Source organism: Pistacia vera, unplaced genomic scaffold, assembly GCF_008641045.1.
Source record: "Pistacia vera cultivar Batoury unplaced genomic scaffold, PisVer_v2 Contig190, whole genome shotgun sequence".
Lineage (NCBI taxonomy): Eukaryota > Viridiplantae > Streptophyta > Magnoliopsida > Sapindales > Anacardiaceae > Pistacia > Pistacia vera.
Window position 1 is genome coordinate 2280694 of NW_022195991.1, and position 26222 is coordinate 2306915.

Below are 26222 nucleotides of genomic sequence, written 5' to 3' on the forward strand. Positions count from 1 at the left end.
AATAGAAAAATAGATTGTTATTTTGTATTGGTAGAAGAAGAAATTTCTGTGAAACGTACTGAATCTGTTGAAGAGAGAAAATTGGGGAAACATATGTGTATTTCATCATTCGACAAATACAATTTGTACACTGCTTTTATACTTGCAAACTAACTTAGTAAGCTACAAGCTACTAACTGCAATTAACTAACTCTAGTTAATAACTAACCAAACTTGTAACTAACTCTCTTAACAATAACAGCAACTAACTTTACATTTAAACAAACAAACTAAACTGTATAGTACTTAATAAATTAGCTATTGTTAACAACCCCTTCCCAATCCCACAACACCGCAACAACCCCCCCAACCCCAACACCCCCCCCCCCCCCCCCCCCCCCCCCCCCCCCCCCAAGTTGGAGGGTGGTAGAGGTCAACACACCCAACTTGCTTAACAATCTGGAATGCAGTGGACTAACAAGAACTTTAGTGAGCAAGTCTGCAGCTGTTCAGATGATGGAAATATCATGGTAATGACTCCGTTTGAACTATACTCTCACAATGTGGCAATCAATGTCGATGTGTTTAATCCTCTCATGGAAGATGAGATTCAATGTAATGTATTAGCACCGGTTGTCACAGTGAAGAGGAGAGGAAACAAATCAGTAAATCCAAGTTCTGAAAAGTTGAATCAACCAAAGCAGCTCACATATAGTGGAGGCCATAGCTCTATACTCTCCTCTGATGAAGATTTAGAGATAGTGGCCAGCTTTTTAGATTTCCATACAATTAAAGACTTTCCAAGAAAAATGCAGTACCCTGTAATTGACTTCTTGTCATGAGATAGGATCCCCAATCAGCTCACAAAATGCTGATAAATTCATAAGATTGTTAGCTGAAAAAATAGGCCTAACCAGAGCAGACTTGAGATATTTCACCACTTTAAGTGTTATCATATGTGATTGTTTGGGACATGCATAAACTGACTTAAGAGATTGACAAACACTTAAGTCTGGTCTGGTCAGGCATAAGTCAGCAACTTACCCTCTAACCTTTGATAAACACTCGGATCAGAAAGAAGAGGATCAGGACCAGCAGGAAAAGGTCATCATAAGCAACTGATGTAAGTTTCAAGGTAAAATCCATAGGAACTGCAAAAGGTTTAGAACAGACAAACCTAATTCAGATTTAAGCTCCAAAGCATACTTTCTTTGACATAAGTGAATACCCCTGGAAGATTTGGCTACCTCTAAACCCAAGAAATATTTCAAAACACCAAAATCTTTGAGATTAAAATGAGAATGCAATAGTGTTTGGTGGAGTTGATCATGTCAATGTTGTCCCCTGTGAGAAATGTCATCTACATAGACTAAAACCAGCAAAATAGAGAATCCATCCTCTAATGAACAAAGAATAATCAACTTTAGATTGAGTAATCGTCCAACAAGTAAGGCGAGTAAGCTTGTAATTCCAAGCTCTAGATGCATGTTTAGTCCATATAGAAACTTGTGTAACTGCAGACTATAAGTTGCCCCCCAAGTTGCCCCTTGCTTGCAAAACCTTGAGGCAAAGTCATATAAATCTCTTCTTGTAAATCCCCTTGAAAAATGCATTATCCTATCCATTTGGTAAAGTGGCCATTATGCATGGAAGCAAGTGATAAAATGGAACTAATGGTAACTATTTTAACAACTAGAAATTGTTTCCGCATAATCCACACTTCCTTTTGAGTGTATCCCTTTGCCACCAATATTGCCTTATATCTTTCCAAGGAACCATCAGCAATATATTTGAGTTTATAAACCCACTTACAACCAATTGGAGTCTTACCTTGGGGTGAAAAGACCAGGGACCAGGTTTTATTTAATTCCAAAGCTTGTATCTCCTTTTGCATGGCAGCTACCTAATTAGGGTCTTGAGAAGCTTTATTGAAAGAAAAGGGTTCTACTAGAGTGAGATGGGATAAGAAGGCTTGGTAGCTTGGTGAAATATGACTATAAGATACAAAATTAGAAATAGAATATGGGATGCAATTGGCTAAAGTTGAAGTGGAAGGAGAAATAGATGGACAAACAAAATCTGATGTTTAGATAGGGGGCCTTTTGATTCTACTGGATTTCCTAAGAGGAATAATAGGTTGAGGTGGAGAGGAATTAATATATAAAGAGGGAGGTCCTGTAGGTTATACATTCTGGACAACAGGCAATAAATCAACTGATAAAGGGACAGTAGGGGCTGTAGTTGTAGAAGGCAACTCAATATCCAAAAATTCAGGATCAAACGGAAAAGGTGATTATGGAGATGTAGACCAAGTAAAAGGAAATATGGTCTCATAAAAAAGAACATCTCTAGTGACAAAAACTTTATGAGAAGAAAGATTATAAAGAAAGTATCCCTTTTAAGTCAAAGAATAACCCAAAAAGACACAAGGGGTAGATCTAGGTGACAATTTGTCCTTAGGGATGAGAATGGTAGCATAAGCTAAACAACCAAAAACCTTGGTGTGATCCAATGAAGGAGGGTGACCAAAAAATCTTTCAAAAGATGATATACCTTTGAGAACTGATGAAGGAAACCTATTTATAAGGTAAACTGTTGTTTGCACACGATATCCCCACAAAAGGTTTGGTATATTGGACTGGAATTTCAAAGCCCTAGCTACTGCAATGATGTGTCTATGTTTCCTCTCAACAACTCCATTTTGTTGAGGGGGATAAGCACATGAGCTTTGATGGACAATGCATTTACTAAGAAACATATCTTGACATTATTCATTAAAAAATTCAAGGCCATTGTCACTTCTAATGCATTTCAAAGTACAATGGTATTGAGTTTCTATCATTTTAATAAAATGTTTAATGGTAATGAAATCTTCATATTTGTATTGCATGAGAAATGACCAAGTTACTCTTGAATAATCATCAACCAAAGTAAGGAAATACCTAGCATTTCCATGTGTTGGAATCTTATATGGACCCCAAACATCTACATGTAACAAATCAAAGATGCAAGTAGAAATTGAATTACTATCATTGAAGGGAACCCTAGTTTGCTTAGCTAGTGGACAAATAGTGCAGTGAGGAGCATTAGAAACATCAAAATCTTTATGCATATGTTGTAATATTGTATAAGGAACATGTCCTAACCGTTGGTGCGACAATTCGACACTATTAGAAACATTTGCAGCAAGAAAAGTACTAGGAAAATTAGACTCTTTATTCAACTGAAAATGACATGGTACATTATGATTTGAACAAAAAACCTTTTGAAATATTGCAAACAGCTTTATGCGAAGCATCTGCTGACATTATTGATTTTTGTGAAATTAGATCAAGGAAATATAGGCATTGCTTATTCTTACCAATCCCCTTCAATTTGCCACTGTAAAGGTCTTGGATTAGACAGAAATCAAGGTAAAAATTGATAATACAATTATTAGAAACTGTAAATTTGGAGACTAAAAGCAAATTGTGTCTAAAAGTTGGTATATGCAAAACTTTTGAGAGATGCATGCCATTGTCCAAAATTGCNGTGAGATGGGATAAGAAGGCTTGGTAGCTTGGTGAAATATGACTATAAGATACAAAATTAGAAATAAGATATGGGATGCAATTGGCTGAAGTTGAAGTTGAAGTTGAAGTTGAAGTGGAAGGAGAAATAGATCGATAAACAAAATCTGATGTCCAGATAAGGGGCCTTTTGATTCTACTAGATTTCCTAAAAGGAATAATAGGTTGAGGTGGAGAGGAAATAATACATAGAAAGGGAGGTCCTGTAGGTTATACATTCTGGACATCAGGCAATAAATCAGTTGATAAAGGGACAGTAGGGGTTGTAGTTGTAGAAGGCAACTCAATATCCAGAAATTCATGATTAAACGGAAAAGGTGGCTATGGAGATGTAAACCAAGGAACTATGGTCTCATGAAAAAGAACATCTCTAGTGACAAAAACTTTATGAGAAGGAAGAGCATAAAGAAAGTATCCCTTTTGAGTCAAAGAATAATCCAAAAAGACACAAGGGGTAGATCTAGGTGACGATTTATCCTTAGGGGTGAGAATGGTAGCATAAGCTAAACAACCAAGAACCTTGATGTGATCCAATGAAGGAGGGTGACCAAAAAGTCTTTCAAAAGATGATATACCTTTGAGAACTGATGAAGGAAGCCTATTTATAAGGTAAACTATTGTTTGCACACAATATCCCTACAAATGATTTGGTATATTGGACTGGAATTTCAAAGCCCTAGCTACTGCAATGATGTGTCTATGTTTCCTCTCAACAACTCCATTTTGTTGAGGGGAATAAGCACATGAGCTTTGATGGACAATGCCTTTACTAAGAAACATATCATGACATTCTTTATTAAAAAATTCAAGGCCATTGTCACTTCTAATGCATTTCAAAGTACAATGGTATTGAGTTTCCATCATTTTAATAAAATGTTTAATGGTAATGAAAACTTCATATTTGTATTGCATGAGAAATGACCAGGTTACTCTTGAATAATCATCAACCAAAATAAGGAAATACCTAGCATTTTCATGTGTTGGAATCTTATATGGACCCCAAACATCTACATGTAACAAATCAAAGATGCAAGTAGAAATTGAATTACTATGATTAAAGGGAACCCTAGTTTGATTAGCTGATGGACAATAGTGCAGTGAGGAGGATTAGAAACATCAAAATCTTTATGCATATGTTGTAATATTGTATAAGGAACATGTCCTAACCTTTGGTGCCACAATTCAACACTATTAGAAATATTTGCAGCAAGAAAAGTACTAGGAAATTCAGAGTCTTTATTCAACTGAAAATGACATGGTACATTATTATTTGAACAAAAACATTTTGAAATATTGCAAACAGCTTTATGCGAAGCATCTACTGACATTATTGATTTTTGTGAAATTGGATCAAGAAAATATAGGCATTACCAATCCCCTTCAATTTGCCACTGTAAAGGTCTTGGATTAGACAGAAATCAAGGGAAAAATTGATAGTACAGTTATTAGAAACTGTAAATTTGGAGACTAAAAGCAAATTGTGTCTAAAAGTTGGTATATGCAAAACTTTTGAGAGATGCATGCCATTGTCCAAAATTGCAGAACCTACATGTGCAATATGAGTCTTAGTAACATCATGTAACCCTAAAATCAATTTTGAAGAAGGTTTTATGGCAATAGGAGACTGCAGAATACTAAGGTCATAGGTCATGTGATCAATGGCCCCTGTATCTATGATCCAAGCATTTTTATTTAAATCAGGCAATGTAATATCATGTGTACTATTAAAGATACTTGCAAGGTTTGCAGCTGAATGATTTGTGGAGGTTACATTCTCTTTTCCTAGCAGCTTCAAAATCTGATTGAACTGCTCCAATGTGAAAACAGGTCTAGCTGGAATATTAAGAGACTTTGCATCTGTCATTTCTGCAACTATATCCTATGATTGCACCTGATTAGCAGAGAATTTGGATTTTGAGTTACCTTTTCCTTTTGAAACTAGTAATCTATTAGATAACCATTTGGCTTGTAACAATTGTCACGTTTGTGACCAGGTAGGTGACAATAATCACATTTCATAGAAGGTTTATTTCCCTTATATCTCTGCCCTAGATTTTGTTTTTTACCATTCTGAGCATAGAGTGTTGTAGTTACATCTGCATTAGTATTCAATCTAGCCAGACTCCTTTGGCTCTCATCTTGATCACTACGGAATATGCTTGTTTCACACTTGGCAGGGGATTCATCAACAGAATTTGACTTCTGACCATAGAGTACGACGCATTCAAACCCATCAAAAATTATAATAACTTTTTTTTTTTATTAAGGTGTTCAAGATATGTCTTTGCAAAAGCACTATCTAGAGTAGGAAGGCTTACGAGAAAATCCAATTCGTCCCATAACGACTTAAGCTTGTTAAAATAAATTGCCACAGTGTTGGTTCCCTGTGTAAGATTCACAATTTCTCTATGGATACCAAAAACTCTAGTGCCATTCACTTTGTGATATTACTCTTTCAGATCCTGCCAGACTTGTGAAGCATTGGTTGAATACACAGTCCCTTTGAATATTTCTTTCGAGACTGAATTAAAGATCTAGTCAAGAACCAAGGAGTTGCACCTTTCCCACTGTGGAGCTAAACGAGCATATGCTGAAGATTTTGTGCAAGTTCCAATAACAAAACCTAGCTTGTTTTTGCACATAAGTAAACAGTCATAGTTCTGCTCCAAACACCGTAATTTTATGTTCCTATGAGCTGTTCTAACACTAAGACTGACCCTAGTGTATTAGATGGATGAACGTAGAGGGGCGAATTTGAGTCAATCGAAGGTAGAACTGATTCTTCTGCCATAGCTTATTGAGCTCAACTTCCAAAGTCTACAGCTTAAGCTGAACAAATTAACGAGTCTTGAACCTTTTTTGAGCTAAACCAGAAGAATATGGAGGTTCAATCAAACCAATTTTTAGGAAATTTGCAAGAAATCTCCTGCTCTGATACCATGTTGAAGAGAGAAAATTGGGGAAACATATGTGTATTTCATCAGTCGACAAACACAATTTGTACATTGCTTTTATACTTGCAAACTAACTCAGTAAGCTACTAACTGTAGTTAACTAACGCTAGTTAATAACTAACCAAACTTGTAACTAACTCTCTTAACAATAACAATAACTAACTTTACATTTAAACAAACAAACTAAACTGTACAGTACTTAATAAATCAGCTACTGTTAACAAAATCCTCTTTGATATTTGAGTTCAATAATTGGTGCTACTTCTAATTAATATTAGGGGTGGAAAAAACTGGTTAACCGAACTGGTTTATCCTATATTTGAACCGAACCGAATTCTGGTTTAAGTAAAAAACCAAACCGAACCGATTTTTTACTTAAACCGGTTTGCAACCTAACCGAAATTAACCAGTTTTAAACCGGTTTTTTAAAATGGTCTGGACCAGTCGGCCCAATTCAATATAACCTTCCAATTTGGCCCAATTTATGTGTTGATATTTGCCAGATATGCTATAGTAGAAGAACTAGCAGGATTTGAAGCAATAGTACACACATGTTCACGTAACCAAACAGAGCTCGATGCCAGAATTCAGGAATGGAAGAGTAAGAGGCTAAAAGTAAGCGGCTCAATTTGTGACATGAAAATTAAAGCTGAGCGGGAGAAGCTGATGGAAACTGTCTCTTTGATGTTTGATGGCAAGCTCAACAACCTTGTAAGTTTTTAGCACCCAAAAGCTGTAAGCTTCCCCAATATATGGCAATCGAGACAGTTGAAAATTCAACCAAAAAAACAACCGCTGGTGGTAAAGAAAATCATAAAGTATATACGCTTATGGTTTTGATGATGAAGTTTTATCATGTGGAGTAAGGAACATTGAAAGTTGAAACTCAAGTTATAGAGAAGGAAAAGATAGAGAAATGGTGGATGCGTATTTGCAGAGCGAGTGAGAGAGAGAGGAATTTAATAAAAGAGAGTTTAAAAATCAGAAGGAGAAAGAGAGGTATTTAATGAAAGTGGTAGATGAAGATTGAAGAGATCGAGAAAGAGAGAGAGAGAGAGAGGCATTTAATAAAAGAGAAACTGAAGAAATCGAGAGAAAGAAAGAAAGAAAGGCATTTAATAAGAAAAAAAGGTGGAGAAATCGAGAAAGAGAGAGTGGTATTTAATAAAATAAAATACGGAGAAACGGAGAAAGAAAGAGCGATTTAATGAAAGAAAATAATTATTCTTTTTAAAAAAATCGGTTTGGTTTCGATTAGCCAGTTTATTTATTTTTTAAAACCGAATCGAATATTCAGTTTATCCATTATTCTAAACTGAAACTGAACTGAATTCATAAAAAAAAACCTAATTTTTAATTCAGTTTCGATCCAATTTTTTGGTTCAGTCCGGTTTTTGATTTTTTTTTTTTTTCACCCCTAATTAATATGCAGTATTAAACAAGCCCTTTAGATTCAGTATTCACAGTCAAAATTGTATTATTGATATTGTTTCTTTTCTTTTTTTTATGGCGATGTAGAGACGTCAATGGTCCAAGCATGGCCTTATACAATAAATAAAATAATTAAAAAATAATATCTGCTTACTTCAATGAACCGTATTATATGTAATTTTCTGAACTACTTTTATTTCGTAATGTTATTTTTTTTTAGATTTTAAAGATTTTAATTTTTTTTATTTGAAAAAAAAAATGTATCACTACTGCTTCTGCATGATATTTTAATGTTTGACAATAACTGAGATTTAGAGTTAATTTTGTTTTTTTTTTTATATATATATAGTTTTTGAGTACTCCCTTTTACTTTGTAAAATAATATTGAATTTTAATGTAATATGCAAATTTCTGAAAATGAATAAACAACTCATTCTCAAGAAATGGGTTATACATATATATATATATTGGTGTCAGCCACGAGGTGTCCCCACATGCACCCGAGGGGGTACGGGACTAATCCCCAGTTTCAAGGTTGGTGCGATGCCCGTAGCCACATGTTGTTTCCAAAGTTCGTCTGAGAGTTCATTTACTATATATCTTATACAATAGGAACCAGACTATTCCAGAAATGCTTTATTACAAATAATCTCATATCTTAAATATATAACCTTTTGTGATTTTATTAGACATTTTCCATAGCCTGTAAAACGAGGCCTTAAGTTTTAGCTCCTCGGGCTGGCATGTGAAGCACAAAAATAACTCAACATGAAAATATATTTTAAAATTAATTAATAAGTGGAAATAAAAGATTCAATATATATATATATATATATATATATATACACGGCAAACTAAATTGTTTCCCCACAACACTTGTCTTGTTTCCAATTTTGTTGCGTATAATGTAGGGGCCCCATGGGATGAATAGCATTGATAGTGTTAGAATGCAATAAGTTTTGGTAGGGTACGCACTCCGAAACGGCCAAACAAGTTAAGCTCATTGTAAAAATGAGTTTTGTCATTTTTTAGCGTTTTAGAATCATTTAAAGACAGGTTTTTGGACGTTTTTATTATTTTTAGGGGGTTTTTTTACAAGTTTCTGAAATTTCTGGACTTTTAAATTTTTTTCGATAATTGTTTAATTTTCCTTTTTCTTTGATTTTCAGATTAGGTTTTTTTAGAGGAACTATTTAAAGATTGGTTCAGCGGTAACAAAAGTAGTTATTATTATTAGTATATTGAATGAAATATTAAGAACCTTGTGTGTTTTCTTTTATCCAATCCAATATCCAAATCTTGATACAATTTGGTAATGGTTAATCATATCACTTATTGATTTTCAGGTTTCAGTCATCTCTGTTATTGTCTACACATCAACACATTTACCAAACTCATTACTTTACTTCCTCATTTTACACAGTGTGAATCAGACCAATCTGAAAGTGAAATATTGAGATGAAGAAAATTGTGACAATAATGGCAACTATATGGAGCTACCCATCATCACAAATTAGTGAAAAATTTAGAAAAATCTTGATGTGATCGAGACCCCACTTCCAATAGTAATTTCTTTATTTACTACTGAGATATACAGATTTCATTATAGAGATAGCATCTCTACACAGATTAATCTAAGAAGAATAAAATTGCAGAAGGCATATGCATTAAGAATATGGTTTGTATTGATTGATTCCTGAATCTTCAGTTTCCTTCTGTTGGGTACAATATACAACATACAAACACAATATTATAAAATCTCAACGTTATCAAGAGATAACTTTAATTCTTATATACTCTATTAATTTTTATTGCCTTGATTTATCTTCTACATAATTATAATTAACTTGCGATCACTTTTGCTTTTCTGCAATACTGATGTGAAGTCCGTTTGGAAATATTAAACTCGGCCTTCGAATGAAGTCTCCTCCTTTGGTCACCCTCCACCTGATCATAATATCATAATTATCGATATATAAAAATTTATTAAAATTAAAGTTATGTATATTTTTGTTTTCAAAGATTTACGTCATGTTCATTCTATATTTCTATTCTTTATATTATTTTTATTACCTGTAATTAATAACGAGGTGATGGAGAAATATTGCGATTTGGAGCTTTGCAAAATCAGCTCCAACGCAAAGTCTTGTACCACTGCCCCAGGCCATGAAAGTCTTCGATCCAGAGTGTAAGTCTTGTCCCTATTTAGTCCATGAAAATAAATTTTCAGAGCTTTCTAAGAAAGGATTTTATAACATACTAAAAGTTAATTTAAAATTAGCTAGAATCAAATTTTGCATTATACATGTAATTCAAATCAATTAATTTACCTTCCAACGCCATGGATTGAATTCAAGAGGATTCTCATATTTCTCAGGATTCAAGTGAGCTACTGCTGGCGCCACCATAACTATCCAACCTTTGGGGATAGTATATCCTGCAAGATTTGTAAAAATTGTGCTATTATAAGTGTTTTTCAAGTTTTAAAAAGACTAATCTGTTTCTTCAGTCAATTAATTATTTGAAACTTACCCCTAATCTCTGCATCTTTCCCGACTTTCCTAAAAATCACTGGTGCTATATTTGCCAATCGGACAGTTTCATTGATGACCTGCAGTATAGGGAAAAAAAAGTTTTAAAAAAAAAAAAAAAATGGATTCAAAATAAATTAAAAGATAAATTATTATAGAAAATAATTAAAATTTTAAAGTCTAACTACAACTTACCATATGGGTGAAAGTCATTGATTTATATTCTTCCCATGTAAGTCCAGAATTCTCATGATTTTCTCTCCTTTCAAGAATTGCCTCATGCTCTTTCTGCATATGTGAAATAACCAATACTCAGTTTATTTTTGATGTTGATAAAAAAAATTAATCAAGTATTGTTAAATCTACTAACCGTTAATTCTTCAAGCACTTGAGGATGGTCAGAAATAAATTTGGTGAGCAACGTAATGGCTTCAGAAGTGCTTTCGAAGGCACCGAAGAGAAGCAGAAATAACATGTTTATTGCAACACCATCATTCAAAAAGGCATTCTCCTTCTCTACTTCTTCAATTACACGGTCCAAGAAATCATTGTGAGCAATTTTTGTTGCTTTCCTCTCGTGGTAGATATCTGCAATCACCTTAATTGCGTTTTTACTACCCTGATTAAGAATTCAAAATAAAAAACATCCAGTCAGAGATATAGGGGACAGGGTAAAAAAAATATATATATTTGATAGTATAAAATTCAAACTCAAATAGTTATATACCTGTACACATGCATGAAATGCAGTTCCCGGGATGTTGACAGGAAGGGAGATGAGACCATTCATGAAGGCTTTGTAATTATCTAATAGCTTCTTTCCATCCTTCTTTTCCTCATAACTTATCAGCCTCTTTGCAAATGATTCAAATATCATCTGCCAATAGCCAATTAGGAGTAATGTATTAGACTCATTAACATAAATAACTATATAATTGAATCATACACATAAGAATTATTAAGCTTATTACTTCTGCGATTCCTTCTTTCACATTGACATTGCCTTGGCTAGCCCACGAACGTAGATGTCTGCTAGTTGCTTCGTCCATTTGATGGAGAAGCCTTCCCCTTAGACTTTCAGGGCCAACAAGATGTAAAATTAAGTTCTTCATGTATCTATGAAAGCTTCCATGCTGTGTAAGCATGTTTTCTTCTCCCAAAAATTCACTAAAACTATCAGTCAACCAAATTGAGAAATTTGTACTTTCTCTTTGGAGGATTGTGTAGTTTATCTCAGGATCAGTCGACACGATCATCTTCTTGCCAAATAGACTTGTTCGAAACAGCGGTCCATATCTGAAAGGAAAAACAAAAATGATTATATATTAAGATAAAATCCTTTTGTTCACTAATTAACATACTTTTTTACCAATGATAGTATGATATACATTACCTAGCCAATCTCCTTTTGAGAAATGGAGCAACATCATGAACCTTATAGGGAGATAAGAACTGGAGAGTTTCTCCAATAATTGGCAATCCCATTGAACCAGGAGGCAATTTGCCATCGCACTTGGGGTTGGACCAAGTATAGAACCAATGGGTAATCCTAATAACAAGAAAAGCTACAATGCAAACACCAATTTCACACCACATCTTAATGATTGGTGAGAAGGAATGGTTTTAATTTGCTCAATGCTGGATGGAAAGGAATTGAAGAAGTGTGCTACTTACGATAAATATTTTAGGCCACAAACAGTTTATATAGAGGCAGATTCTAAGCCTTGCCTTGCTTACTCAGCTCGCTTTATTTGATTATTCTAAGCATGACTGTCAACTGTTCTTATCGGTCAACAGTGATAGTTATGGGAATTAAAAGTGTATTTTAAACGAATGTTATGGGTTTTCCAGGAAAATGTTTGGTCAACAGTCAGTATTGGAGAGTGTTGCACCAATGCAAATCAAGCAAACTATTCTACTAAGGCGGCGGCACTCTCGTACCAAAGGTACAATTTATTCTACTAACTATAGGAATTGAATTTCTATACGACCGAATTATATTTCCTGTACAATATATATGATATAAATTTTCGAGTATTTTCTCATTCAATGTTTTCATCCCTCCGATTTAATTCATTATTAATATATTTTTCTCAGTGTTACCTTTGCCGCTAACAGATATAATACTATTCTTTTTAAAACATGTATATTATGAAGATTTAAAAAAATGCACTAATGCAAGCCAACTATACATAAAATAAAAAACCTAGACTTTAAATTTGTTGAAAAAATAAATTCTATAATTGTGTTTATTTCTTAAAATTAATACAAAACGGAGAAGCTTGTTTATCTTTTTCTTTCTCCGACTCACTTATGTTTGAAACATGGAGAGGGGACATGTACATGTATATATATACTAATTTAAATTACTTACGGACCACATAATATTATTAGCCTATTAACCATTACCATTCACCTATTAGTATTTTTTTAATAGATAATAATTAAACTAATTATAACCAATAGAACAAAACAAATTTATTTATGATTTTGTCAATACCCTCTCTTAAACTTGTTTTGTGACATTAAGCCAACTTCTTATCCTTGCAAAGTCCTCGTAGTACTTGAGCGGCTTGGTAAGAAAATCGATAACTTGATCATGTGTTTTCACATACTCCACTCATATTTCTTTTCTTTCAATAAATTCTCTTCTGTAGTGATAGCAAGTATTGATGTGCTTGCTTCAGTCATGAAAAATTGGATTCTTCAATAAAGCAATTGCAAACTTGTTGTCAACGTAAATGGATGTTGGCTCTTCTTGTGATATATTCAACTCTTTTAATAAGCTTCGTAACCAAATTACTAAGGGTGATCGATTCTTGGTACCCTGCATTTTTTGAAGGAACTGAAACTAGAACTAGCCGGTTTCAATTCCTAGAAGCCTGAAATTAGAACTTGAAACATAGGTTCCAATTCCGATTCCAGATATCTTGGTTAATTTTAATTGCCCCCTACTTTTAAAAAATGATAAATGTACCCCCAATAGTTTACAAAACTTACAGTTCAATCCCGGTTCCTACCCGAGTACCCAGACCTCAATTTCAGTTCCAATTCCGATTCCAGCACTGCAAGAATCGAAATCAAACCCGAAAATTCCCCATTCCAATTTTCCATAAACAGAATTGGACACTAATGGGGCCAGTTTCGATTCTACCCTTTACCCATGCTCACCCCTACAAATTACATGACAAGTGCATGCGATGGCAACAACATACTTGACTTCACATGTTGAAAGCGTGACAATTGGCTGCTTCTTTGACATCTAAGCAGAAGCATCGTCTCCCATGAAAAATATGAATCCAGTGGTGCTCTTTCTATCATCAATGTCTCCAGCTCAATCGCTATCACTATATCCAATGAACTTATACTCCTTTGAAGATGAATAGAGTAAGCCAAAGTTGATTGTACCTTCAAGCAATGTTCTAAAACCTGGACCAGACCAGACCAGCCAGTTTAATCGATTCGCCTAGGAACCGGTCACAACACCGGTCCGGTTATATAATAAACCCATTAATAGACTAAAAACCGTTTTGGACAACGGTCGGACTGGCAAAACAGTGAAGAACCACCAATCCGTCACCCAAACCGAGTCCTTAATTATTTGCAAATCTAAACCCTAGAAAAAAAGTTAAAAAACCCATTCCCAAATTTACATTCGCATCTTCATTTCAATCGGGATATTTTCTTCCTTCGCTGCGCAGAAACTTCGAATCGCATACATTCTCATCTTCAATCTTTAATCTCCCTACATTTGCATCCTTCAAATTACATCTCCAATCACGTTCATATCTTCAATCGCATTCAAACCTAGTTGAACTTTACCGGCAAACCCGTAGTCCTGTACTTCTTCACTCCTAAACTGTACTTTGCCAATTTGCAAATGTACTTCTTCAATCGGTTGATTCATTTTTCCTTTTCTAGTTTTGTAGTTGTAATAATGTTGTATATGATGAAGAATAATGTGGGATTAATTTAATAGTACTCTATTTGATGCTTTGTGGAATGTGAAGATTGAGGAAAGAAAAACAAGAATGGGGTTTTGGTGAAAAAGCATGTTGTGGCTCAGCCAAAAGTGAAGAAAAGTAAGGAGGAGGGGAAGGAGAAAAGAAGGAAAAGGATGAAGTGAAGAAGTTAGAGACGAAGAAGAAAGAGAAAAGTTACAGAAGAGAGAGAGGAAACTGGAAAGTAATAAAAGAAAGAAGAAAATGATGAAGAGAAAGAGGAAAAAAATAAAAGTGTAGAAGTGTAGGGGTGTTTATGCTGGATTTCAAACCTGTAGGGACTGATTATTTTTCTGAGGTGCGTTTACTAGATTTAAATCTGCAGAGTCTGATGGTAATCACTGGTCAGACCGACCGGTCCAACCGATCAGATCGATCAGCTCGGGACCTAACCACTTAACCGAGGCATTGGACAAGTCGGGTTTCAGAACATTGCCTTCAAGATAACAAAGGATTCTTTTTTCCACCTTGAAATGAGTTGTTATTGGGGTTTCCAAATAGCAACTAACTAACCTAATGGCATAAAGAATGTCAAGTCTGGTAAACGTCAAATAGCATAAGCTTCCAACTAGGCTCTTGAAGACAGTTAGATCTACTCTTTCTCCTTTATTGTGTTTGGATAGTTTGACTCTACACTCTACTGGTATGCTTGTAGGATTGCAATCATGCATCTTAAATTATCATTGATGTACCATGTATAATTTTTTTTATATATATAAATAAAATATTAAATTGAATATATAACTAAATGAATGTATTGGTCTTACTGTAACAATATATTCTTTCTTCTTTTCAACAATAATATTACGCTAACAAACCCTTCTCACTAACTTTCTCTCACAAAAGCAACGTGTCAGCTCGCAATGGTTCTTATCTGTCCAACAATGTGTCCCGCCTGATCAAATGCAAGCTGACTAATTACAAATTATCACATCGCATTTGTGAGAGAAAGTTTATGGAAAAAGTTTGTCAACATACTTTTATGTATTGGCTTTTCCATGGTGGATGACAATAAAGCTTTCTTCGCAAGCAGTAATTGTTAATGTATACCCTAGGAACCAATCGTGTCGGNTAATATTACGCTAACAAACCCTTCTCACTAACTTTCTCTCACAAACGTAACGTGTCAGCTCGCAATGGGTCTCATCTGTCCAACAATGTGTCCCGCCTGATCAAATGCAAGCTGACTAATTACAAACTATCACATCGCATTTGTGAGAGAAAGTTTGTGGAAAGAGTTTGTTAACATACTTTTATGTATTGGCTTTTCCATGGTGGATGATAATAAAGCTTTTGTCGCAAGCAGTAATTGTTAATGTATACCCTAGGAACCAATCGTGTTGTCGGTTTTAGGACATTATATCTTGTAAATGTATTATGAATAAAAGAAAGTGTTCTTATTTCACATATTGATTTTCTACTTCATTTATATTATATTATTTTTAATATTGCATGTGAAATACCCGGATGACACGAATCTTTAGAAGATCAAATCATCAAAGAATTCCCTACGCAAGTAATGTTAATTGGGCAATAACATTGCATAGTAGGCATGCTGAATGTCTCCATTGAATATCATGTGATGGTATTAGTGTGGGTGATTATAAGAGGTATGTCACTAAGGCATAAGCATAAATAAACGATTAGTGAAATATTAATCAAATACGACAGATCACGATGAATCACATGGATATGGTCAATGATGCATCGTAAGATCGTGTTAGTGTACCATTGATCCTTAGATATGAGACATCACGGTTGGATTCAACATAGGATGCATATCGTTTATATGGTGTATAGGCACGAGACTAGTGATGTCTTGTGTAATAAGCCAGTTTGGTCATATGTTATTCATATGCGAGGACAAGTGATGGTCAAGATGGGATCCGTTAACTCAAAATAGTCCAATCTCGAGTTCCCAAATGAATGTCAATAAACATTGGAAAAGGGAAATCTCTGGCCAGAGTATAATGAATGTCAGATGAAAAGTAGTTTCATATTGATGAGTTCCATTGTATCGATTGACAATTCGATTAAAGATTACGTTAAATGTTTTGACATACCATGAACCATTCTTAATCCAAATTAGATAACAGAGGGATTTGACTATGGTACGTACGATCAGAATAGGTTCATTGGAGTTTACACTTCATTGTGGTTTAGGGGTTATGAAACATTGCTAGACGTCTACCATAATCAGTGGGAGTTTCGATCATAAAGAATTACAATGAAACATATCAAAATCAGATATTGGGCCCACGGCTAGATCGCAGTGAACCAAAATGGTCACACATAAAACCAAGCTCAAGGAGAGAGAGTAATACATATCATTAATCAGATTAATGATGTTCGGACGTAAATGGTTGCATCCGAATTAATGTATTGGTGAGAAATGATAATCCATGGATAGCTAGCACTAACCAAGGGTAATAAGGATTTATTAAATATTATTATTGAATTGGATTCAATGATGGGGGCAAAAGTATATTGGTTTTATTCTAAAGGGTTAGAATATTTAATAGAATTAAAATTTGGTCTAGTTATAAATTAACCATAAATTACACTTTGTGCCCATGGTATATAAATTAAGTTTTATACCATTTTAATTAAATTGAATCAATTGAAACAAAAAGCAATCTCTCACTTTCTCTCACACTCTCTCGGCTCTCTCACTTTCTCTCACACTCTCTCAGCTCTCTCATCTTTGGCTTGGGTGGACTTTATTTTGAGTTTCTTCATTCTCTTTTGAAGAATCTAGACTCAAAGTTTCAACATCAAGCTTTTAATAGCAAAAGGAGTTCGTAATTTTCTATCTTTTTCTTACATTAATATGTTAATGTTATAATGGTTTATTTTCTATCTTATGTCCATCATTTTGATCATCATTTTCTCTCCATTTCCATGTCCAAAATGCATAAATCCCAACAGTAATTTGCATGGAAATTTTACTTGTGACTAGAGGTGGGCATTTGGGACTAGGTCCAAAAACCCGGTCCTAGGAGGCCTGATGAGGGTCCGTCCCTCCACTGGGCCCTTCTCCCAGGCCTGTGCCCAAATTTTTTTACATTTTTTCCTTTTAGTCATTTGTAAAATTGCGTAAAATCCCCTATAAATTTTAAATAAACATAAATTATAGAGGTTAAAATGATATTTTACAAAAGTTATTTAAAAAAAAAAATTTACTTTTTTAATAACCGTTGGTAGCAACCAACGGTTATATAATGTAACAACAGCCAACTGTCATTTTGGGCCAGCGCCGCAAACACCCCCCCCCCCCCCTCCCTCTCCTTAATTACACTATAAATAACCCTAAACACCACTCAATCTCTCTACTCCAAATCTCCAATCAAATTCTCATTCAATTTATATTTATATTTATAATTTATTCATATTATTTATTTATATTATTCAATATCGTCTATTATTCATATTATTACTTAATTTCTTTTCATTTTAATTATTTATTATTTTATCATAAATTCATAATGGATTCTCGAAATGATGCATTTGAAGGATCATCCCCAAATGAATTTTACATTCCATCCACCGAAGAAATGGAAGGGTTCAATCCATTTTCACCCTTTCCTCCACAGGCAGCAACTACAATTCCACAACAACATTCGGTCGGGACGAGGTGTAGCCAAACATATGCAAGCTGCGAGTCAACAGGCACGGGCATAGCCCAACCCCTCCGACTGTCAAAGAGGGTCAAGTCCGATGTATGGCGACACTTAACCAAATCAAAAACGACCGAAGACAAATGGGCAGGGGGAAGAATCGTGTGGGATATTAATTTCTGTGGAACCATTATTGGCACTGAGAAGGGGACTTCGACGATGTGACGACACGTGGAGAAGAAGCACCCCCAAATAATGCAGTTGCCCAATACATCTTCAACCGGATCAGGTAGTCAAATTCAAACTCAACTTAATTTTAATCCACAATCCTCAACTCTCTCAACATGGCAATACAATGCACATGTTGCACGAGAGGAAATAGCAAGATTCATAGTTGCTACGGACTCTCCCATTTGTTTATCTGAAAATCCTTATTTTATTCACATAATTAAAACTGTATTTTATCCAGCATATACCCTTGTTAGTAGAAGTACAAGTAGAAGAGATATACTAAAACTTTATAACAAAATAAATAATAAACTTAAAAACGAATTTCAAAATTTTAGGAATATATCTATTGCACTTACATCAGACATATGGGCTTTTAAATCAAAAACCGATTTTTTAACTGTCACAGTACATTTCTTAGATCATAATTGGGGTTTACAACAAAAATTGATGGGTTTTAAACCATTATATGAAAAACATAGTGCTAAAACTATATATTTTACAATTCTTGAAGTTTTGCAAGAATATTTATTAACTGATAGAGTTGTAACGCTAACGCTTGCTAATGCAGCTGCTAACACCGCGGCAATCTCTTTATTTGAAAAGAGATTAGATCCACGTGGTGAAGGCAAATTTTTTCACCAGAGATGTGATTGTCACATCATTAATTTGATAGTTAAAGCGGATTTAGATGCTATACATTCGAAGATGGAAAGGGTGCGCATGACTATCGGATTTATCGTCTGCGGTAGCAATAAAAGATGGCAAGAGTACGTCAAATATTGTAAGTAAGAAGACCCACCGGTTCGACCTTTGAAGTTATGTACGAATATGTCTATCCGTTGGAACTCCACCTACTTAATGTTGGAAAAAGCTTTGCCAACCGCGAAACAAATTACAGATTTCGTCAACTGGAAGCACTATCCAGAGGAAGTTGTCAGCTATGATGATTGGGCGGTTTGTGAACTTTTTTATTCATTTCTTAAAAATTTTTATGATGCTACTAATACATTAAGTGGTATTTATTATCTGACTACTAATTTAGTGTTAGATATTTTACTTCAAATTGCTAAAACTTTTGCTAAATATAGATATAATAATGTTTTAAGAGAAATTGTTTTAAAGATGGAAGAAAAATATGAGAAATAATGGTTAGATATTCCATTCTTATATGGATTAGGCCTTGTTCTAGATCCTAGGTTTAAATTACACGTAGTTAACTATATAATTACTGAGATAGGCCAGCATTTAGGACATGATTATACGTCTTATTTGACTGACTTTAAACAAAAATTGGATAACCTTTTTTCTTTATATAAGAACAGGTACAATGGAAGTGGAAGTGGAAGTGGAAGTGGAAGTGGAACGTTTAGAAAAGACGATCAGGACCTTGATGCAGCCCTCTGTCAAGGATTGAGCAAGTGGACGTATGTGGAACGTGTCGGAAGTAACAGCTCCAGCTCGTACATACATGGACCAAATGAGCTGAATCGCTACCTGCAAGTGGACATGTCCCTTATAACAATGAAGGAGTAACTTGACATGGATATTCTTCAATGGTGGAACCAACATGAAAATCGATTCCCCATTGTAGCCCAAATGACAAGTGACATTTTATCTGTGTCGGTTTCTACAATTGCATCCGAGTCAACATTTTCAATGAGTGGTCAGATTGTTGAAAACAGAAGATGTTCTTTAACCAATGAGATGATTGAAGTGATAACGTATTTACGGGATTAGACTCATGCAGAAAGAAGACTATAACAGCACCCTGAAGATCCCGAACTACTCGAACTCTTTAGGAATACAGATTTGAATGATGTAAATATTGTTGACGATGAAGCTGAATAATTTAATTAAAAAAATTTATTTAATTGTTTATTTATGAAGCGTGAATGTGTGAAATGTAAATATTATATTTATGTTAAAAATTAAAATTAACTATTAATTTATTTATTTATTTATTATTTTTTCTAATTAATTTATTTTTTATTATTTTTTCAAATTAATTAAATTTTTAGAAACTTACTAATCTACCCTTGAAAAATACTAAAAACCCCCATAAAATTTTATTTCGCCCCTAAAATATAAAAAATGATCTAGGGGAAGAGGAGTAAAGAAATTATTTAGGCTCATAGGACCAGTCCCAGGCCCATGAGCGACTGGTCCCATTTGGGACCAGTCCCAAACGGGCCCAGGCCTGGGCCTGCTTGGGACTGGTCCTTGACCAGCTTTACTTGCGACTGACTGGCACATGGAGTCAAGTCTTGCAAACGGTAATCAACTTTGAAAAGTCAGCTTCTTTTATTCCATGAATCAAAAATATAATATTTGACTTCAAAGAATTATTTTTCCTCAAAACAATTATTTTGGACATAAATAATAATACCAAATACAGTGTTTATAGTCAACCAAGTTAGAATATTAAAAAATTTACTGGTTATAGTCGAAGTTTGTTGAATGTTTTGCTTTCAAAACTAAAAAGTCTTGATATGGATATTGATTTTTCTTCGGAAATTAGGGTCGATTTTTCGTGGAATATTGATGGAGTGATGACCACCGCGAACTAATTTTATCAACACCAATAATATCCAAAAACTATTCAAAAACCCTTTCTCTTATTAGCATATATTAACAATTTGTTTAATTAACGAAAAAGTTTACTTAATTATCATTATAACATAATATACAATATTTGGAAACACAAAATTCATGCTTTGAAAACTTATTGTTAAACCTTAAAATAAAATAAATAAATAAGTTTTTTGAAACGATTCTATCAGTCACAAACCTCAAAATTTGAAAATATAAAATGAACAAATTAAAAAAAAAAAAAAAAAATAGTTTGTCTACACTTAACGAGTTGTATATAGTTGAATTTTGAGTATGAGTTTTGGATTAAGATTTGATAATTAATACTGTTCTCATTGGCTGCTTTGGTTCGTGGAATCAGCTATAAAAACATATTGAAGCATGCGAATCATTCACTAATTGAAAAACTCAACACAGTTTTTACTAAATAATTTACGAGATGAATTAAAATATTCAATTAAGAATTACGATGGCTCTGGGGAAAGGTTTAAACCATTAATTAGATAAAGACTAACGTCAATAACCTAATCTCTTCCAATCAAATCTGGTATCAGTACCTTTCAGTTTGCAACAGTTACTCATGTATCTAAAATTTGGTAGGGGCACGTCATAAAATAATAAAATCAGAGTTTTATTTTACGTAAATAATATGTAATACCGTTGATAATGCGAAAGAAACTACGAAATTGAGCATTGAGTGCAATGAAGACTGACGACTTCAATTGCTTGGACAATAAAATAAGTCTTTGGTTATATGATTTCAATTGACTAAGGTCTTGAAAATTAAATCAAACTTTATCATGTACTAGCAAAATTTATCAAACACATGTATCACATATATTGTCCGTAAAATTCACAACGCCTTTTTCGGTTCATTGGCCGCTTTTTCGGTCATTTCTTATTTTTTGAATGTTCCCACAACCCAAGGCATAAAAAAATCATAAAAAAAAAAATTTGTTCGGTGCCTTGGGCTTTTAGCATTGCGTGTGAAGTCTTTGACTTTTTTGGTTCAATTGGAGGTGGTTGTTGGGTTTTTGTCGCCCATTTGGGCAATGTTTTTTGGTTTTCTTTGGTTTTGTTGCTAACCTAGGACATGCCTCGAGGTACGAAGAGTGTTTTATGTATATACATAGTCTTATATTTGTATAGACTATTTTTTTGGGTCTTAATCTGGGGGATTATCCTAAGATAGGCTAACCGCCTTTTACAGGCATATTGTACATTCTTTGTTTTTATATATATTGTTTTGGAATATTTAAAATAAGATAACCGACTTTTATAGTATATGAAGATATAGTTGACAAGGCCAAACAATCCTAATCTTACCCTTTTGGCATGTCAATCTAATATAATAAATGTATACGCATAAATTAGAATATTCAAACAGTAGAAAAAGACTGAAGAGTATAATTAAATGATCAATCTATTTAAATATTATATGAACTCTCACACTGGACGTAATCAAGCTGGCTCACTTTGAATTCTTCAATCTATAAAACAACAACTATGTGCGTTGAATGAAATGACTGCCAAACTCTTGCATTAATCTGTATATCGTGACATGAGCAAAGGAAAAAAAAAAAAAAAATATATATATATATATATATATAGAATAATTTTTAATTAATTATATTGATGCGTGATTTTGATACCAACGAATTACGCACATGCAAACTACTATAAATTTACACGTGAGGTGATTATGAAAGTGTTTATGGTGTAGTGATAATATTTGTTTGAGTGAACATAAATAAAAGACTGACAAAAGATATTTTTTGAGTGGTTTGGATACTGTAAGCAAGTCCTATATCTACTGTTATTTTTTTATTCTCTAATTGTTTTTTTGATATCACATGTCAAATGTACAAAGATAAAATAATGTTTTGTTTACAGAAAAAAACAATGGTTTAATCTCGAATGTATGCCTAGCCTTTTTTTTTTATGAAGAATGTTGCTCATATATCTAGCTAAGTCCAATGTAATAATTACTTAGCAATCTGTCTACTTATGTGGGGAATTCTCTTTAACCCTGATCCAAGAATTTAATAGAGGTGGTACATGTGTGGATACTTGGATTAAGTTGATGAAAGTTCACTCCTTCTAGACTTTTAATTGATGACTGATGTTTTGTTGTAATTGGTGCGTCAAATTATATGACGAGATTAATATGGTGATTCGACTATATATATAGAGGTGGTACATGTGTGGATACTTGGATTAAGTTGATGACAGTTCACTCCTTCTAGACTTTTAATTGATGACTGATGCCTTATTGTAATTGGTGCGTCAAAATTATGACGAGATTAATATGGTGATGACTGATCTATTATATATATATAATAACGAGAGGTAACTTAGTAAAAAATTAATCGTTGTATTGCATTAATTTGATCCTTGTCCAGACTCGTGAAAATAAATGAACTTTTTATTATCATACACAATTATATCTTAACCTCAACACAAGGAAAGGAAATGGAGCAGATAATCGAAGCCGTATAATATTAAATTTGTTAAGGTTATCAGGAGATAACTTCTGGTACAGTACACTACTCATTTTATTGAATCGATTTGTTTCATCTTCTTCTAGACTTAAAATCACTTTTGCTTTTCTTCAACTTTGATGTGCAATCCATTCGGAAATATAAGACTAGGCCTTCGAATGAAGTCTCCCTTTGGTCACTGACCACCTGAAAACATAAGTACCAAAATATTTTATTGTTTTTCAAGGTTTCAAAATTACACATATTAATTTGTGTACTGACAAAATTATGCTGGTAAAACCACCACTAGGTAATCCAACGGTCAAATAGAATTTTTGAGTATATTACTTAAGATTTTGAGTTCAATCCACTAAGTTGTTAATAGGGGTAATCACTAGAGAGTTATCCAACTATCAATCAAGGCACAAGAGATTAGTTAAGGTACGCCCAAGCTGGCACGAACACCTCCAACAAAAAATCAAAAAAAAAAAAAAAATTATTATGTTGTTAATTACCTGTATTTGGTGACAAAATGATGGAGAAAAATTGCAATTTGAAGCTTTGCAAAGTCAGCCCAACGCAAAGTCTGGTGGCCATACCCAAGCCATAAAATTTTTGATCCAGAATGCAAGTCTTGTCCCTTCAATTCATAAAAATTTTAAAAAAATTATTAGAAAAATGAGTTGCAATAAGAGACAGAGTACCAGTTTTAATTCGATTAATTATTGAAAATTACCTTCCAGCGCCATGGATTGAATGCAAGAGGATCCTCATATTTGTCTGCACTCAAGTGAGCAACAGAAGGTGCCACCAAAACTATCCAACCTTTTGGTATTTTATATCCTGCAAGATTAATTTGTAATTAATTAAAAATGATAATTAAGTAATGCAATTCGCATATTTAAACAAATACTGGCAAATTAAGGGATTTAGAACTTACCCTATCTCTGCATCTTTCCCAACTTTCCTAAAAATCACAGGTGCTATATGCCAATCTAACTGTTTCATTAATGACCTACAACACAAAATAAGAATTAGCTAGAAATAATTATACATCAATCAGTATCAGCAATAGATTTTTTTAATTTTTTTTTTAAAGTAAAATACTTATAGAGAATTTTTCTAACATCCTGTGTGAACGGGTGGGGTGATAAAGACTATTTGGTATTACTCAAGAGGTTTTGAGTTTAATTCTCTCGGGTAATAAAGGTGGTCATGGAGGATTTATCCAATCGTTAACTTCAAAGTTCGGACGATAGTCGAGATACACGCAAGGTGCCTAGACAACCCGTTCACTAAAAAAAAATATATATTAATGTTTCTCATATTAGTCTATAGAACTCACCATATGTGTGAAAGTCATGGATTTGTTCTTCCAAGTAAGTCCTGATTCTCATTTTCTCTCCTTTCAAGAATTGCTTCATGCTCTTTCTGCATATGTGAAATAACCAATACTTGATTAAAAATTTTAACTATATTTTATACAATCCAACATAATAAAACCAAGTATTTATATAACTATAACGTGTAATTCTTCAAGAACTTGAGGGTGGTCAGAAATAAACTGGTAAGCAACGTAATGGCTTCAGAAGTGCTTTCGAAAGCACCAAAAAGAAGCAGAAAACGCATGTTAATGCAACACCATCATCCAAAAACGCATTCTCTTTCTTACTTCTTAATTACACCCATCAAGAAATCATTGTGAGCAATTTTCGTTGCTTTCCTCTCATAGTAGATATCTCTAATCACCTGATGGCGTTTTTACTTCCTGTTAAAAAAAATGGGATCATATTAATTACGAGATAAAGAAAGATGGCTTGATACTCAATAGTTCCATGCACGAGTGGTTTGAACAATAAAAGTTCGTTTGAGTGAACATATATAAGTATTAAACTTTACCTGTACACATGCATGGAAAGCGGTTCCCGGAATGTTGACAGGAAGGGAAATGAGACCGTTCATGAAGGCTTTGTAATTATCAATAGTTTCTTTCCATCCTTCTTTTCTCATAACTGATTAGTCTTTTTGCAAATGATTCAAATATCATCTGCAAATACCAGGAGTTTATTTTAGACTCATTAACATCGTAAATATAAATCGACTAATAATATAATAAGATAAAATTCTTACTTCTGCAATTCCTTCTTTGATATTGACGTTCCTTGGAAGCCCATGAATGTATAGTCTGCTCGTTGCTTCATCCATTTGATGGAGAAGCTTTCCTTTTAGGCTTTCAGGGCCAATAAGATGTAAAATCAAGTTCTTCATGTATCTATGAAAGCTTCCATGCTGCGTGGTGTTTCTTCTCCCAAAAATTTACTAAACTGTCAGTCAACCAAATTGAGAAAATTGTACTTTCTCTGGAGGATGGTATAGTTTATCTCCGATCAGTTGATACGATCATCTTCTTCCCAATAGACTCGTCCGAATAGCGGCATATCTGAAAAATAAAAAAAAACACAAAAAATGGTTATGTATTAAGATAAAACTCATCGTTAATTAATTAATATACTATTTTTTGCAAATAATTTAATTAACATACCTTTATTCTTTTTGAGAAATGGAGCAACGTCATGAGCTTTATAGGGAGACAAGAATTGAAGTGTTTCTCAATAATGGCAAACCCATTGAACCAGGAGGCAGTTTGCCATCGCACTTGGATTCGACCAAGTGTAGAACCAAGGCTAATCCTAATAACAAGAAAAGCTACGAGGCAAAGGCCAATTTCACTCCACATTTTAGGTTGATGAGAAAGACACACTCTAAATAGTTTGAGGCTCAATGCTTGATGAGAAGGAATACTAACGCTAGTATTTATGATAAAAGTGTAGAAGTATGGA

At 33.8% G+C, this 26222-nt stretch overlaps 1 protein-coding gene and 1 pseudogene across 1 annotated transcript; both read right to left on the reverse strand.

The window, feature by feature from the left end:
* Positions 1-9508: 9508 nt before the first annotated feature.
* LOC116127379 (cytochrome P450 87A3-like) lies at positions 9509-12122 on the reverse strand. The gene is made up of 9 exons (XM_031413026.1): positions 11858-12122; positions 11436-11760; positions 11192-11341; positions 10835-11083; positions 10660-10752; positions 10466-10544; positions 10264-10370; positions 10007-10134; positions 9509-9880 (listed from the first exon to the last, which is right to left on the reverse strand). The coding sequence occupies exons 1-9, from the start codon at positions 12058-12060 to the stop codon at positions 9787-9789; spliced, it is 1428 nt and encodes a 475-aa protein (XP_031268886.1). The 5' UTR covers positions 12061-12122; the 3' UTR covers positions 9509-9786.
* Positions 12123-23309: 11187 nt separating this feature from the next.
* On the reverse strand, positions 23310-25650 carry LOC116127354 (annotated as a pseudogene).
* Between the last annotated feature and the right edge of the window lie 572 nt (positions 25651-26222).